General features: G+C 43.3%; 2 protein-coding genes across 2 annotated transcripts; one reads left to right on the forward strand and one right to left on the reverse strand.

Moving 5' to 3' along the window:
- Positions 1-3778: 3778 nt before the first annotated feature.
- Positions 3779-12700, forward strand: CCR75_006682 (uncharacterized protein). The gene is made up of 10 exons (XM_067964750.1): positions 3779-4101; positions 4180-4283; positions 4387-5044; positions 5107-5180; positions 5240-5401; positions 5466-5927; positions 10734-11352; positions 11415-11488; positions 11548-11709; positions 11774-12700. Exons 1-10 carry the CDS (start codon positions 3930-3932, stop codon positions 12239-12241), a joined length of 2955 nt encoding a protein of 984 aa, XP_067822918.1. The 5' UTR covers positions 3779-3929; the 3' UTR covers positions 12242-12700.
- A 623-nt stretch (positions 12701-13323) lies between these two features.
- Positions 13324-14062, reverse strand: CCR75_006681 (uncharacterized protein; the record flags this gene model as incomplete). The annotated part of the gene is made up of 3 exons (XM_067964749.1): positions 13324-13385; positions 13540-13795; positions 14051-14062. The coding sequence occupies 3 exons, from the start codon at positions 14060-14062 to the stop codon at positions 13324-13326; spliced, it is 330 nt and encodes a 109-aa protein (XP_067822919.1).
- Between the last annotated feature and the right edge of the window lie 1215 nt (positions 14063-15277).

The raw sequence follows: 15277 nt of genomic DNA on the forward strand, positions 1-15277 counted from the left end.
GGTATCCCTCATCACCTTGAAATTAAAACCCAGTGAGGGAAGGTATCATCAAATTCTAAAAGTGACAAATGATTTGTCACTTACAGCCCAAGTGGACTATGGAGCGTCATATAACTTTATTCGTCGCCAGTCTCTAGAAGGCCGTAGGCTCAAATATGTTGAGCGCAACGAGGATGACGGTGCGTCTAGCGACAGGCGCATCGATAACAGTAATGAAACGCGTAGTGAAATTTCACTACACGCTAAAAAATTTTCAGTACGATGATGATTTCATCATACCGGATTTGGATGAAAAAGTTGATGTCATCCTAGATTACCTTGGCTCAGAAAGTATGAGCCAAGAATCAGCTGGCAGCATCGATCCTTAAAACGCCTGCCACTTGTTCATCACATGCCATCTGATGAACGTCTTGGAGCGTCCACAAGCGTGTGGATATACTACGAGTGAGTGCAATGACCTCACTTGTGGTACGGTCGTTAGTACGACTGCACAAGATCAGTGTGATTACTAATCACCGATAAAGTCAGCTGTCGGCGGCTGAGCGAATAAGCGCCGAAGATCCACCGCACGAATAAGCCGAGTGGATTGAGACATGAATGTACGCCTAGCGAGCGACATATAAGGAAGATACCGGTTGTTGAAAAGGGACAACACGATGATCCTAGGTCGAGCAGAGAGTCGACCGTAGAGGACTCAACTGTGATAGCGCAACCACAGTCGGAAGACGTTGAGAAAAAATCCCCACGTACTTGAAGAGAAATCTCCTCAAATAGTTAATGCTGAAGTGACTAGAATTCAGCATCCCGAGGGAATAATCACTCAGCAGCCTGAGGATATATCCCAGAGAGAAACCGAGACATTGAATGTCTTGGTCAATGACGGATAAAGAGTAGGCGCTTAAACTCTTGATCTTTATGCGCCTCCGAAGTTAACTTCGGAGATAAGTCAGTTACCAACAGTAGAACCCAAGCCATTCTTGAGAGATCTGCAAAGTGGTAGAATCAAGCAGATCTGCTAACTCGTCACAGAGGACGAATACGTAACTGATATACGGTCAGCGGTAATTTTTGCAGAGAACGAACGGGTTCTCAACAGCTCATCGATGGACGAAAGTGCCCTCTATGTGAAGACTCGAATTGAAAGATATACGACTCAATCCTGGGAGTCACTTAAGACAAATCATTTATACATGGATTTGATTGAAATCAAAGAGCTCAACCGGGCCCAAAGCACTGTGTCATGAAGAAGTGGCCACTGCCTCGTGAACAAGTACTTGCGATCGATAGATTCTGTATCGATCAATTAATAGCGAGCCATGTAAGGGAATCAATCACATAGCTCTCCGACCTTCTGTGTGCGAAAGCCACAGGAGGGTGGCAGATAGCGCACGCATTCAATAAACTGAATGCGGCAACGGTACCGGCTCAAACGCCGTACCTAGAAAAGACGTAATCATAGATGGTATGTCGAAGAGTAACATCTTTTTATCCATGGATCTGATGGATGAATTTTATCAGATCTTTATGCGTGAACAGGACATCCCGTACACCGCAGTGAGCACTCTCAGCGGAATGCTCTGGGAATGTAGTAATACCACAGAGGCTTAGTAAAGCCCCTGTAACAATCAACAGATGCGAAACGAAATTGTTTAGACCGATGCGAGAATTCCCACCGAATTATCTTGACGATGTATTCGTCCATAGCCGAGCCATGGACGGAAAGACGGACGTGGAAGTTCATAAAACTCACGTTCGTCAGGCTCTTACACTAATGCGAAAGCATAAGGTGTATACAAATCTCAAGAAGTGCATATTCGCTGCAAGCGAAATACCACTTCTCGAATGCATCGTCTATAAATACGACGTGCCCTGATCCCGAAAAGATCAAGGCAATTACCGACTGGCCAGTTCCAGTCGATGTCAAGGGACTCAGAAAGTTCCTTGGATTAGCGGCGTACTTGCACAAGTACTCCCACAATTATGCCGAGATGACAGTTCATCTCTCTTGTCGCTTTAAAAAAAACGAGAAATGGTTATGGAACGCTGATTGCCAGCGTTCCTCTGAAGGTACAAGCAAAGCTTAAGACAGACCATTCCATGTGGTATGTGACGCCAGCGATTTCGCAATCAGCTGCGCGTTAGTGCACTAAGATACAGACGGCGCGAAGCGCGTCATCTGTTACCAATCGCGTCAGCCGCAACCAGATGAAAGCATATACCAGTGCATGACAAGGAACTCTTGCCATGAAATATGCATTGGCTAAATTTAGGGTCTATCTCCTAGGAGATAGACCGTTCATCGTATATACGGACCATGCGTCATTACGCACGGCGTAAACAGCCCACACCTCTCGCAAAGAATGGCGAGGTGGCTATCCTTCTTCGCGAAGTATAACTTCTCCGTCGAATATAAACCAGGACGACTTAATGCCGTCGCTGATACGTTATCACGCCGACCCGATTTCGAGTCAGCAGTGCACTCCAACAGTGAAAATAATCTTACTGTTGCAACACTTACTACGAGTATTCCGTCATCAACCTTAGTTGATGACATAAAGAAAGCCTACAAGAAGACAAGGACCTTCTAAGTTTGATGGATCATTTAATGAATCCATCCGATAAATCTTTAAAGATCTACCGGCTTTATATCGATCGTCATCCGATCGATACACAAAACGTAACGGCTTATTGTATTACGCAGCCGTTACCGGCGACACCCCACGTGTCGTTGTCCCAACTCACTATGATTTGCGCTTGCGCATTATCTATGAGTGTCACGATGCTCCAACAAGTGGACATCCTGGACGTGAGAAGACTTATTTCACAGTAAGTCGCGACTTTTACTGGCCCCACCAGTATCAGTTCGTGCGCAAGTACATTCGTGCTTGCGAGGTATGTCAACGGGTGAAGCCTAGCCCTTCATCCCGTGCGCCTTTTCAACCTCTACCATTCCCGGCAGATTGTTGGCAGTCCGTATCTATGGACTTCGTCTTCGGATTTCCCAAAGACAATCACAAAAACAATGGAATGTTTGTTTTTGTAGACAGATTCAGCAAGATGGTACATCTTGCTGCAGTACTAGAGTCGATTACGGCTCTGGGCTGTCCCGTGTCTTTTTCGTGTAACGATTGGGGGGTTTATTTAGACTTAAATCAACCAATCAGTAGAGCTAATGTCTTATTGCATCAATATTATCCAACTTGGAAATATTGGAACTATATAAGTCAAATTAATAAAGATAATAGTTCTGTACTCTTTCTTTATTTCCTCTCATAGGAAATAATATTTATTCTTCCTCTGTAGGAAATAAGATTTATTATTCCTCTTGTAGGAAACAATATTTATTATTCCTCTTGTAGGAAATTATATTTATTATTCCTCGTGTAGGAAATTATACTTATGGAACGGGCACCTAGCTCCGCTACAAAAAAAGAGCAAAAAACACTAGCTCCGAAACCGAATGATGTAATATAGACCTGTAATTGACAATGAGTCCTTCAAGCGCGAAAATGTTGCACTTTCATTCAAATACCCACAAACTATAGGCGGAGGCAGCCTTTTGTGCTACACTTGTGTATTTATCGCGTTTTCCGAATATTTATGTGTGTTTTACACCTTGATTTGGCTGGTCTCCACATCGATTACACACAATCGTTTTGCGAGGAGAAACTGTCGATAAATGCTGAAAAGTTTTTGCTGTTCAAAGCTCAACAGGCAACTGAGAACTGTGGCATCGTCGTACATCGCTTTGCGTGTCGAAAGAGCAATTTTATACGTAGCTCACCCACTGCGATTACGTGACCCGCACAATTGACACGACTGTCGAACGTGACGTGGATTAGTATTCCGCTTCATTTTAGCAACGCTGCGTCAATTAGCCAGCAAATTTTCTACTGAAAGTAAAACAGGACAGAAAAATCGCCTGAAGAATGAGCTCGTCTTGCTCCGGTAGCAGAAGTGAAAGCGACGAGTTGTTGCCATCTATTGCGAGAAGTGACCAAGCAAACTGCCTCTCGCAAAATGACCATGAGCACGAGCAAATGCGTGATCAAGTCATTTGTATGATCTTTGATTTGCCTGAAACTACGCAATTTTACCAAGGTAGAGTTGAAGCTGGACATATGATACATGGATTTTATAACGACGGGTCGCTTAATGTTGCATAATTTCCTTTCGAAGATTTTTCCTGTGCCATCGCGTCAACATTAGCAATGCATGGGCGTATGTATCCAACGAGTTCGCATGTTTGTTTTTACTCGAATGTGTTTGGCCGTGAGCGAAAGGTTAGAGTCTTGCAATCGTATGCTGACACAGTGCTGAAGCTTACTGTAAGTCTTCTTTTCTCCTTACTGATTCCTTTTGTTTCTTTGCTTTGTTGGTCGTTAGATTTTAATACCCTACGAATCCCTTTGTACAATCAAAAAGACAACGACGTTAATGTTTCAGCACGCTATACGCCTAACAACGTTTGATCAAGACGAATTTACGTTTACAAGCTTTTGGGGCAATAATCGCGATTGCTGTTACGATGTTATTTGCAAAACACGTAAACGTATGCTGAGTGCATTGCACCCCACCGCAGTAAATTTTTTGAGCTCGAGCGATAGCGCTCCGTCATCGTCTCGTGTTGCTGAGAATACGCTTCTTCCTGTTGCATCACAGCAAGCATCGCAGCAAACATCGCAGCTAACTGCAAGTGCAGTCAAACTTTTTGACAAAAAGAAAGATGCACAGGACGAGACACATACTGATGACGCTTTATGCGACAGTGTCAATGCATCTACAGACGATGCTGTAGTTCCATTCGTTTCTGTGACGCCACGCCAGCACCGAGTGGTATCGGATGTGGATTCGATTGCCCCGAAGGACATTTCAATGACGCAGATTCATGCCGAGGTTTTCCCTGTATCAGTTGATGCCTTTATGAGTTTCTTTCTCCTGGACAATGCACCATTTGGGCTTGATGTATTCAATATGCAAATGGGCTCAACAGAAATTACATTAAATCCGTGGATGGCTTCGTTGGAAGACCAACAAAAGTTTGGTACGTAGCTGCTTTGCAGCAACCAGATATACCTCGAAATATCTAATCAATATGTAATGTAGGCATGACTCGTTCCATCCAATTTCGAGTTCCGATCGAAGCTCCGATCGGTCCAAAGTCATCACAGGTTGACGTGGTACGCCCTGGCAACAAAGTTATAGAAGGTGTTCTTTAAAAATTTTGCTGGTATTGTAGCTTCAATGTCTGAAAGAGAACGTAAAGGGCGTGCGTGCTGTTGAGAGTTCGACCCGACTGGTAGATATTCCATACGGTGACTATTTTAGCGTGGAAGACCGATGGACCATCGTGCCACTGTCATCGGACCTTAATGCCTGCCAAATATTCATTGAAATAAAAGTACGTGCACGATTGACAAGCGTTTGAGCGGTAGCGTGGTAACTTATGCTGTTCAACTACCTAGGTGGTGTTTGGTAAATCTACCTTTTGGAAAAACAAAATTGAGGCGCGCGCTATTAAGGACAACCGTGCGAAATGGGAGAGGTGGATTGAATCGGCGAAAAAGTTTTTAGACTCTAGAGGTCTTATTACAGGGGCACAATGCGTCATAGCAAGGCCTCACACGTCTGGAACTTCAAGTGAGATATTTGCGCCGGCCGAAATTAAGACTGATGACGAATATACGAAATGCCGTAAATCAGGTCTTCACAAGCAAACCTCAAGTGACGCAATTTGTTCAGGAGCTCGCACGGCCCGCGTGAAAGTGTTTACTTGGGTCATACTTATCGTGTTGCTGCTTATTGTCTTGCATTTGTTGCAGACAACATTGTCGAGCATCGAGCGCATCGTTTTAATAAATTTTGAGCTGATAAAAGATCTGAAAAAGCAAATGAGTGACATTCAAGCACAAGGATGCCCGGCGATAGTCTAACAAATTAAATTTTATTTTACAAGTACGCTATTCTATTCTCTGCGTCGTTTTTTTTTTCCAAAAATTTCAATTACATGCACTATAATATTAACTGCGTCATCAACTTATTGTCGCACGTACCGCTGGATTCGTAGATTCAAATATCTAAAATCATGTAAGCGTTTTTGCTATGTCTAAAGCCCTTAAAGTCGGCTATTTGCATTGCATTGTTGAAAAAATTGACCTGTAAGTATTATGCTTTTGTGTCCAGCTGTAAGGCGGGCACGTCTATTGCGGCCACGCTCTACTTATGCACGCACCCTAGCACAGCGAGGAAGCGGTTTAATCATTTTCTCTCACGTGCAGTGAGGTAGTAAGTGGGCGCCTAAGCGACCTCACCCAACGCACTAAGTACCTTAGTACAACTGACGTCACGGGAGCGTTAATCCGGCTCCACGTGCACTTGTCAACTAAAAAGTAATTTTTAGACTGATTCATATTTAACGACTTGCTATTTCCACCCACCCAAGCTGCTATTTCCACCCAGCCACGTGGAATCTGACCAATCAAATTACTTGCTGTTTGCACCCACCCAAGTTTGCTATTTCCACCCAGCCAGGTAGAATCGACCAATCAAATTATGGAGTCATTCTATTGAAACAAAGTTATTACCCCTGAAATTATGATTGGTTACTACGTCTGAAACAATAACATACCCCTGCCGTAGGTAAAATAGAATGGAATGTAGAGCAACGCGAATAAGAATTTCAATATTACAATAATTTCCAGCCCGCTTTTTACAAAATTCCCAGCCATATTTTTTTGATTCGACCACCTTTCTCAGAAAATGTCTTCTTTCATCAATTGCAACCAAGTTTCACCACATGTTGCGATTTTATAGAACACGTTCGCCATGTGTGCCGTGTGTCTAGCTATGGGGTGTCAATAAAGCGTTTAGATGGAGACAAGCGAGTTTTGTTAGGGTGCGATCAAGGTGGGGAATGTAGGAAACGATCTATTGGAAATGCTGACGGAAGAAAACGAAAGACAGAAACTAAACTGCAAAGGTTTCCTTGCGAGGCTTTTGAAAAGAAGAGTGGAGATGGTTCTGGACGGCCGAACTGCGGAATTATTATGACCAGCCAGTACACTTCTTCAGTGCCGAGCAGATGATCACGTTTCTCCCACATAGAATAGGTTCGACAGCAGCCAAGCCAATGGCCTGTGCATCTGTTGATGGAAACCATTTTTACCGATTTTATTGAGGCCAAATTCTCTTGTACCTCCCATTGCACGTAACTGGAAATGTTTTGCATCAATGAAGGCCCAAATTTGGGAGAAACCTTTGGAAGCACGAATTAGAACATTTGTCAGTGATGCAGAAAGGAGAGAGAAATCCCCATACTCAAGTCCCTATTTTCATAAATATTCATAATTAGTGTTTAATTGAAGAAGCCCTCCGGTCTTATAGATTTTTTTCCATGGTCAGTATTTTTAAACATTATTCTTTGTGATGAGTGAATATAATAAAAAGTTGGTGAATCGATATAGCAAGTCCCTATATTTAATCGTATTAAATACAAAACCTATTTTAACATATCATAAATGCCATCTCTATAGATAGACACTGATACGTATTGCGAGCGTATTATTCTAAATACCTCGTATCTTGGATGACGCAAGCCGTCATCTTTCCAATGTGAATGCACCTATGTGCACCACACCCAAGTGGTGGGTCTAATTACTTCACTTAAGTAATTGACCATCCCCTTAAGTAACAAAGTGTAATTAACGGGGATTGTGTAACATAGGGCAACTTTGGCCCGTTACACCATACCCCTTCAAGAACGAATTTACATTTTGAAAATTCGTCAAAGAGGAGCGAAGAACGGCGAGCTGCTTTACGCGCCGCTTTAGTTCTTTCAGTCACTCTAGCGACCTGTGTTCACATACACGGCGCCAAAGATGCTACCTAAAGGGGCCAAGCTGGTGAGTCGTCTGCAAAGACACCCACTCAACCACGCACGAAGCGTACGCGCCGCGTTGACACGCCGCCGTCGCTTAGTGCCAAAATTACAATTACAACGAAATTAATATTTTGCAATTCCTTACCAGCGCGCAAAGCGCATTTTTTCCGATTGTTCTTGCGGGCCAAATGAGATTGAAGAGATTGCATCGTTAAAGGATCGGATGCAACATCAAAGCCGGGAGAACAAGTCTCTCATGGAAGTCTTGGTATGCGGGGGTTCGATTCGCACAAAGAAGAAGCCTCTGCGGGCGGAGACGTCCAGCGTAAAGGGTAGGATGCGTGATTGTGTATGCGTTACTTTGGCGGTGCACTACACGAAATGGGCCGATAAAGTCGAGAAGTAACTTAATTAGAGCCCCTGGTGACGAAGTTGCCCTCATCACCTTGCGCATCGAAGCGAGAACGGACTTGTCACTTCGCACTCAAGCCAAGTAAGGAAGGTCGAGCGTTGTAACTAACGGGAATCGCTAGAATATCGTTGTTTAAAGTTCGTTGAGCGCGATATATCTCTCACGATCATGACAATTCGCCTTGCAAAAAGCGCATCCGAAAACGTTAAGAAACGTGTAGTTGGTATCCATTACACTCTTAAAGGCTTAGAATGATGATTTGATTGTTCTATAATTGGATGAAAATTTGATATCATCCTGGAAATACCATGTCTCAACATTACGAGTCATGCATAAATTAGCAGCATCGATCCGTTTTGATGCCACTCGATGAACATCTTGCAGCGTCTACAAGCGTGTAGACTTACTGCGGGTGAGGGCGATAGCCTCACATGTGGTTCGGTCGTTATACGGCTGCACGAGACCTCAGTGTGGCTAGTCAGATCAATGTGGAGTTAGATTCCAGCGGCTGTTAACAAGCTAGGTAGCGCCGAAGGTACACCAATCGAATAAGTCGGGTGGACAGGGCATCGATGTCATCTTAAAAGCAACATTTGAAGAAGTACAAAACGCCTGTCTATAAGACAAAATGCGAACCTCCAAGATCGACTGGAGAGTCGACCGGAAAGAATCTCGCTGTGGCATTTAAGGGAATGGCTCCAATACTTGTGGGAATAAGTCCCCAAGAATCTGAGGGAGTAACTGCCTAAGAACATCTGGAAAACGTTTCTAGATCGAACCGAGAGGTTAAATATCTTAGTTAAAACATCAAACGTAGGCGCTTATACACGTGATATGGAAGTGCTTCCGAAGTTAACTTCGAAATAACTTAATTGCCAACGCTGGAATTGAAACGAATGCGTGATCTGCGTAGTGGCAAAGTCAAGCAGATTTGTCACAGAAAATGAGCACGTGGCGGATATTCGGTCGGCAAAAGTATATCCTGAGAACGAATTTGCAGCTCATCGATGAACGAAAGTTCCTTGATGAGAAGACTCGTATTGAACATTTCACATCTCCGCATGCCGTCAATGACAACATCCTTTCTCGGTATCGGCGTTTGAAGTGATACTGTTGCAGCATTCAACCTATTGAAGGCATGCACTATTCGCCACACAACTGAAAATGACAACATCATTTTTCGGTATCGCCGTCTGAGGCGGTACTATTGTAGCATTCAACCTATTAAATGCATGCACTATTCGCCACACACACACACACAGACGGTGGGCTTTCAATCACAGAAGGTCGGTAAGCTATTTGAGGCGGTTGACCCTCTCACATGACCCTTGCTAAGTGATCGGCAAAGAACTTGTCAATCGCTAATACTTGTTCTCGAAGCAGGGACCACACAGCATTTCGAACCTGGTACCAGCTCGATCTCGTCACAAGTGCCTTTAACCTTAAGCAACTCGCATTTTACCGAATCAGAGAACACGTCCTTGAATTCGATCAAATCCTTATTCTAATAATTTGCCTTTAATACCGTCAAGATCAAAGAGTACCAGCTTTATGTCGATGGATCTGATGAGTGGACCTTATCAGATCATCATGCTTGAACAGGATATTCCGCTCACGCCTGAAGGATCCCAAGCGGAGTGCTTGAGAATGGCTAGTGATGTCACAGGAGCTTATTCCTTCCCCTGCAACATTCAACACAGATACCACCAATCTATTGAGATCTATGCGAGAGTTCGCACCAAGTTATTTTGACTAGGTTCAGAGCCGAACCATGAACGGAAACTTCGGCTATTGAGATATATCCAAAAGGTTCTTTTACTCAAGCGGTGTGCATAAGCTGTACGTAACCTCAAGAAGTGTATATTCACTGCAAGCTAAATATTTCTTCTTGGGTGCATCATAATTTAACGGCGTACACCTGAATCCTGAAATGATCAAGGTGACCACCGACTGGCCTGTGACAGTCGATGTCAAGTAACTTTAAAAGCTCCTCAGCGTAGCGGCATACTTGCACAAATACTCGCGCAACTACGCCGAAATATTAATGCATCTTTCTTGTTTACTTATGAAATGTAACAGGGTGTATCGTTTCATGAAATTAACACTTAAAGGCTGTTAATATATATATTATCTAAAAGGCAGATAATATTTAGAGGATATTACTTTAAATAGTAATGCTCAGAAATCTTATCATAAATAGGTATAGGCCATTATATCTTTTAATCCCGCAGACTAATCAACTGTAGATGTTAACAAAAGAGAGAGACAGATAAGATAAGATTTCAGTTGCATATTTAGTAAAAATACTAAACATGCAACTGAAATCTTATCTTATNAAGCTTACTGTAAGTCTTCTTTTCTCCTTACTGATTCCTTTTGTTTCTTTGCTTTGTTGGTCGTTAGATTTTAATACCCTACGAATCCCTTTGTACAATCAAAAAGACAACGACGTTAATGTTTCAGCACGCTATACGCCTAACAACGTTTGATCAAGACGAATTTACGTTTACAAGCTTTTGGGGCAATAATCGCGATTGCTGTTACGATGTTATTTGCAAAACACGTAAACGTATGCTGAGTGCATTGCACCCCACCGCAGTAAATTTTTTGAGCTCGAGCGATAGCGCTCCGTCATCGTCTCGTGTTGCTGAGAATACGCTTCTTCCTGTTGCATCACAGCAAGCATCGCAGCAAACATCGCAGCTAACTGCAAGTGCAGTCAAACTTTTTGACAAAAAGAAAGATGCACAGGACGAGACACATACTGATGACGCTTTATGCGACAGTGTCAATGCATCTACAGACGATGCTGTAGTTCCATTCGTTTCTGTGACGCCACGCCAGCACCGAGTGGTATCGGATGTGGATTCGATTGCCCCGAAGGACATTTCAATGACGCAGATTCATGCCGAGGTTTTCCCTGTATCAGTTGATGCATTTATGAGTTTCTTTCTCCTGGACAATGCACCATTTGGGCTTGATGTATTCAATATGCAAATGGGCTCAACAGAAATTACATTAAATCCGTGGATGGCTTCGTTGGAAGACCAACAAAAGTTTGGTACGTAGCTGCTTTGCAGCAACCAGATATACCTCGAAATATCTAATCAATATATAATGTAGGCATGACTCGTTCCATCCAATTTCGAGTTCCGATCGAAGCTCCGATCGGTCCAAAGTCATCACAGGTTGACGTGGTACGCCCTGGCAACAAAGTTACAGAAGGTGTTCTTTAAAAATTTTGCTGGTATTGTAGCTTCAATGTCTGAAAGAGAACGTAAAGGGCGTGCGTGCTGTTGAGAGTTCGACCCGACTGGTAGATATTCCATACGGTGACTATTTTAGCGTGGAAGACCGATGGACCATCGTGCCACTGTCATCGGACCTTAATGCCTGCCAAATATTCATTGAAATAAAAGTACGTGCACGATTGACAAGCGTTTGAGCGGTAGCGTGATAACTTATGCTGTTCGACTACTTAGGTGGTGTTTGGTAAATCTACCTTTTGGAAAAACAAAATTGAGGCGCGCGCTATTAAGGACAACCGTGCGAAATGGGAGAGGTGGATTGAATCGGCGAAAAAGTTTTTAGACTCTAGAGGTCTTATTACAGGGGCACAATGCGTCATAGCAAGGCCTCACACGTCTGGAACTTCAAGTGAGATATTTGCGCCGGCCGAAATTAAGACTGATGACAAATATACGAAATGCCGTAAATTAGGTCTTCACAAGCAACCCTCAAGTGACGCAATTTGTTCAGGAGCTCGCACGGCCCGCGTGAAAGTGTTTACTTGGGTCATACTTATCGTGTTGCTGCTTATTGTCTTGCATTTGTTGCAGACAACATTGTCGAGCATCGAGCGCATCGTTTTAATAAATTTTGAGCTGATAAAAGATCTGAAAAAGCAAATGAGTGACATTCAAGCACAAGGATGCCCGGCGATAGTTTAACAAATTAAATTTAATTTTACAAGTACGCTATTCTATTCTCTGCGTCGGTTTTTTCTTCCAAAAATTTCAATTACATGCACTGTAATATTATCTGCGTCATCAACTTATTGTCGCACGTACCGCTGGATTCGTAGATTCAAATATCTAAAATCATGTAAGCGTTTTTGCAATGTCTAAAGCCCTTAAAGTCGGCTTTTTGCATTGCATTGTTGAAAAAATTGACCTGTAAGTATTATGCTTTTGTGTTCAGCTGTAAGGCGGGCACGTCTATTGCGGCCACGCTCTACTTATGCACGCACCCTAGCATAGCGAGGAAACGGTTTAATCATTTTCTCTCACGTGCAGTGAGGTAGTTGGTGGGCGCCTAAGCGACCTCACCCAACGCACTAAGTACCTTAGTAAAGGCACCACCACAACTGAAGCAGTGTGAAGTGGACTTGTACTGAAACAGTACAAGTCGCAGTGCCCCGTTACAAGACGCAACTAGCAATGGTGTTGTTCCCAAGGTGTGTCTGGTGCTGTTTCAAGGATTGCGGATGGCAAGTTTATCAGCAATTGACGCTTTCAAATATTTTAGGCTTCACAAACTCTCGTGGAAAAAAATATTGAAACAGCCAGCCCTCAGGATTTGGGTATTGTTTGTCCAGTGGCACAAAGGGATCCTTATCTTATACTTTTTGACAAATTGACAAGTCCAAAAATGTATGCGAACAATGTTTCTAAACTTGCTAACGCTCTTGGAATATTAAAAGAATATGATATCGTAAGCGATACATTTGCGGTTATAACAAGCCGCAAAAGAAAATACTGACGTATTAACGACTCTAACCCACAGTTTACAACTGTTATTGTACTCCCTGATTTTGATAAATTACACATATATCTCGCTGGGATGTCCCATTGAGAGCCGATCGATGATGCTTAGTCGTGTAAAGCTCCTCAAAGTTAGTTTTGAGATGCTTAATTGGCTCTGAAAAAATATCTAGAAACGAGTTGGTAAATTTTCTTTAGGTGTTAACATCTTGTCGTATTGTGTGCACTTTTCATCTTTTCAAGGCAAATTGAGTCCCAGTCTTGTGTTTTTAATTCAACTGGGCCAAATACGCGTCTTCCATCTGCTCAAGAGCAGCACCGCTAAGCGATTCTGTCAGTAGCGAGCATAATACACACAATCAGCTGGTATGCATTGCTCCTTCAGCAGTGTCCATAAGTCGACATTTGCATATGCTATTCCAAGTGCGTCAGCTAATTTAACAGCGTCATTTCCTGAAAGAAACTTAAGCTAATTAAGTAGATACTCATCCGCTCCAACTGTAGCGTATCGGCAATGAAATACAAAATCCTAAGCGCTGGCGATGTCAAAATTTCGTCGAAGTCAACAGCATCAATCTCAAGGTGCTTAAATATATCATTCACTAGATCGTCTGACCAAACTATTTCCCATCGTTCAAACCACACCATACACACACTTTCCGCAATTTTAGACGAGTCGACATTTGCATCTGCTTTTCCAAGTGCATCAGCTAATTTGGCAACGTCGTTACCACAAAGCACCTTCAACTCGGCAAGCAAGTAATATTATGAATCCTTCTCTAACGATTCGACAAACAATAACCAAATCCTAAGCGCTGGCGATGTCAAAAGTATGTCGAACTCGACAATATCGAGTTTCAAAAACTTAAACGAGCCATCCAATGAATCCTCTGGCCATAAGAAACGCATTAGCAAGTTTTAGTGAGTGTTCTTTACCCGAAACGGATAAATTATTCTTAGTCAATAATCTCGATGCATACCATCACAAAAACGTACACATATGACCATTTTTTCTCTTTTGGATATCTAGAAACATCAGACTTACGCGTCTGAAGGCGCCAACATGTTTCTTGATCACGTCGGGTAGCTGTAATTTACAGGGAGCTTGTTAATGTTTAAGTTGCCCTAATGTTACACAATATCCGTGAAGTACACTTTGTGCACTTAAGGGGAACGTGAAGTTCTTATAGATGTGTTTATGTTCCGGTTCCGCGACGGAAAAATCTTTTTCGTCGATGAAATTGGTATTTTGCTATGCGCAATTGCCCAAAGAAGATTATATATAGGCAGTGTCTGCCGATTGGTTTGCTCCCGCTAGTTTGCCCGTTACACCACCCCCTTGATGTAACGGGCTAAAGTTGCCCTAATGTTATACAGTCCCCGTTAAGTTCACTTGGTGATCTTAAGGGGATGGTCAATTACTAAATTATAGTACTAAGACCCAGCACTCGGGTGCGGTACACATTTGTGACCAACCCTTGTGTATGTGATGCACATGGGTGCATTCACATTAGGAGAGATGACGCCTAGCGTCATCCGTTACGCGAGGTATCTAGAAAGATACGCTCCCAATACATATTAAGTGTTATCTATAGAGATGACATTTTGATTGGTAAAAATAGGTATTTATATTTAATACAATTAAATATAAATCAGTCTGAAAACCACTTCCTACTTGATAAGTGCGCACGAGGAGCCGAATCACCGCTCCCGTGACGACACTTAATCAAAGTACTTAGTGCGTTGGGTGAGGTCGTTAACGCGCCCACCACAACTACCTCACTGCACACAAGAGAAGCTGGTTAAATCGCTTCCTCGCTGTGCTAGGGTGTGTGCTTAAGTAGAGCGTGGCCGCATTAAGACATACCTACCTACACTTGGTAGCACTAGAATTTCTTCCCACGGCCCGCATCTCTGCGTTTGTACGTGACGATGAGCCTCAATGTCGATTGGAATCGTTTCCCCCACCTCTCCGAACATCATCGGGAGGTGGCAGGGCACTTGGCACAGGGACTTGGTGAACAAGCCCGGGTCAGGCCCCTGGGTAGTCCTCCTGAGCATCATGTTGCTCAGTTGGAGCAGTTTGATTGAGGCATTCGTGCTCGGACAGCGGAAGGCCTCGTCCGAGGCACAGGGCCATGTTGCGGCGAAGTCCGTCACTCAGACTCAGGATGAGCCGAGGCATGAGCAGGCTCGGAGCGAGGCTCTCAACAGGACCGTTGA

Source organism: Bremia lactucae, linkage group LG1 (assembly GCF_004359215.1).
Source record: "Bremia lactucae strain SF5 linkage group LG1, whole genome shotgun sequence".
Taxonomy (NCBI): Eukaryota; Oomycota; class Peronosporomycetes; order Peronosporales; family Peronosporaceae; genus Bremia; species Bremia lactucae.

Excerpts from the sequence above, each read along its gene's own strand:
- CCR75_006682 (XM_067964750.1), top strand. The coding sequence starts at position 3,930 with ATGAGCTCGTCTTGCTCCGGTAGCAGAAGTGAAAGCGACGAGTTGTTG. Across the intron at positions 5,045-5,106 it reads GGAAGACCAACAAAAGTTTG|GCATGACTCGTTCCATCCAA; the intron begins GTACGTAGCTGC and ends TATGTAATGTAG. Across the intron at positions 5,928-10,733 it reads CACAAGGATGCCCGGCGATA|ACAACGACGTTAATGTTTCA; the intron begins GTCTAACAAATT and ends ACAATCAAAAAG.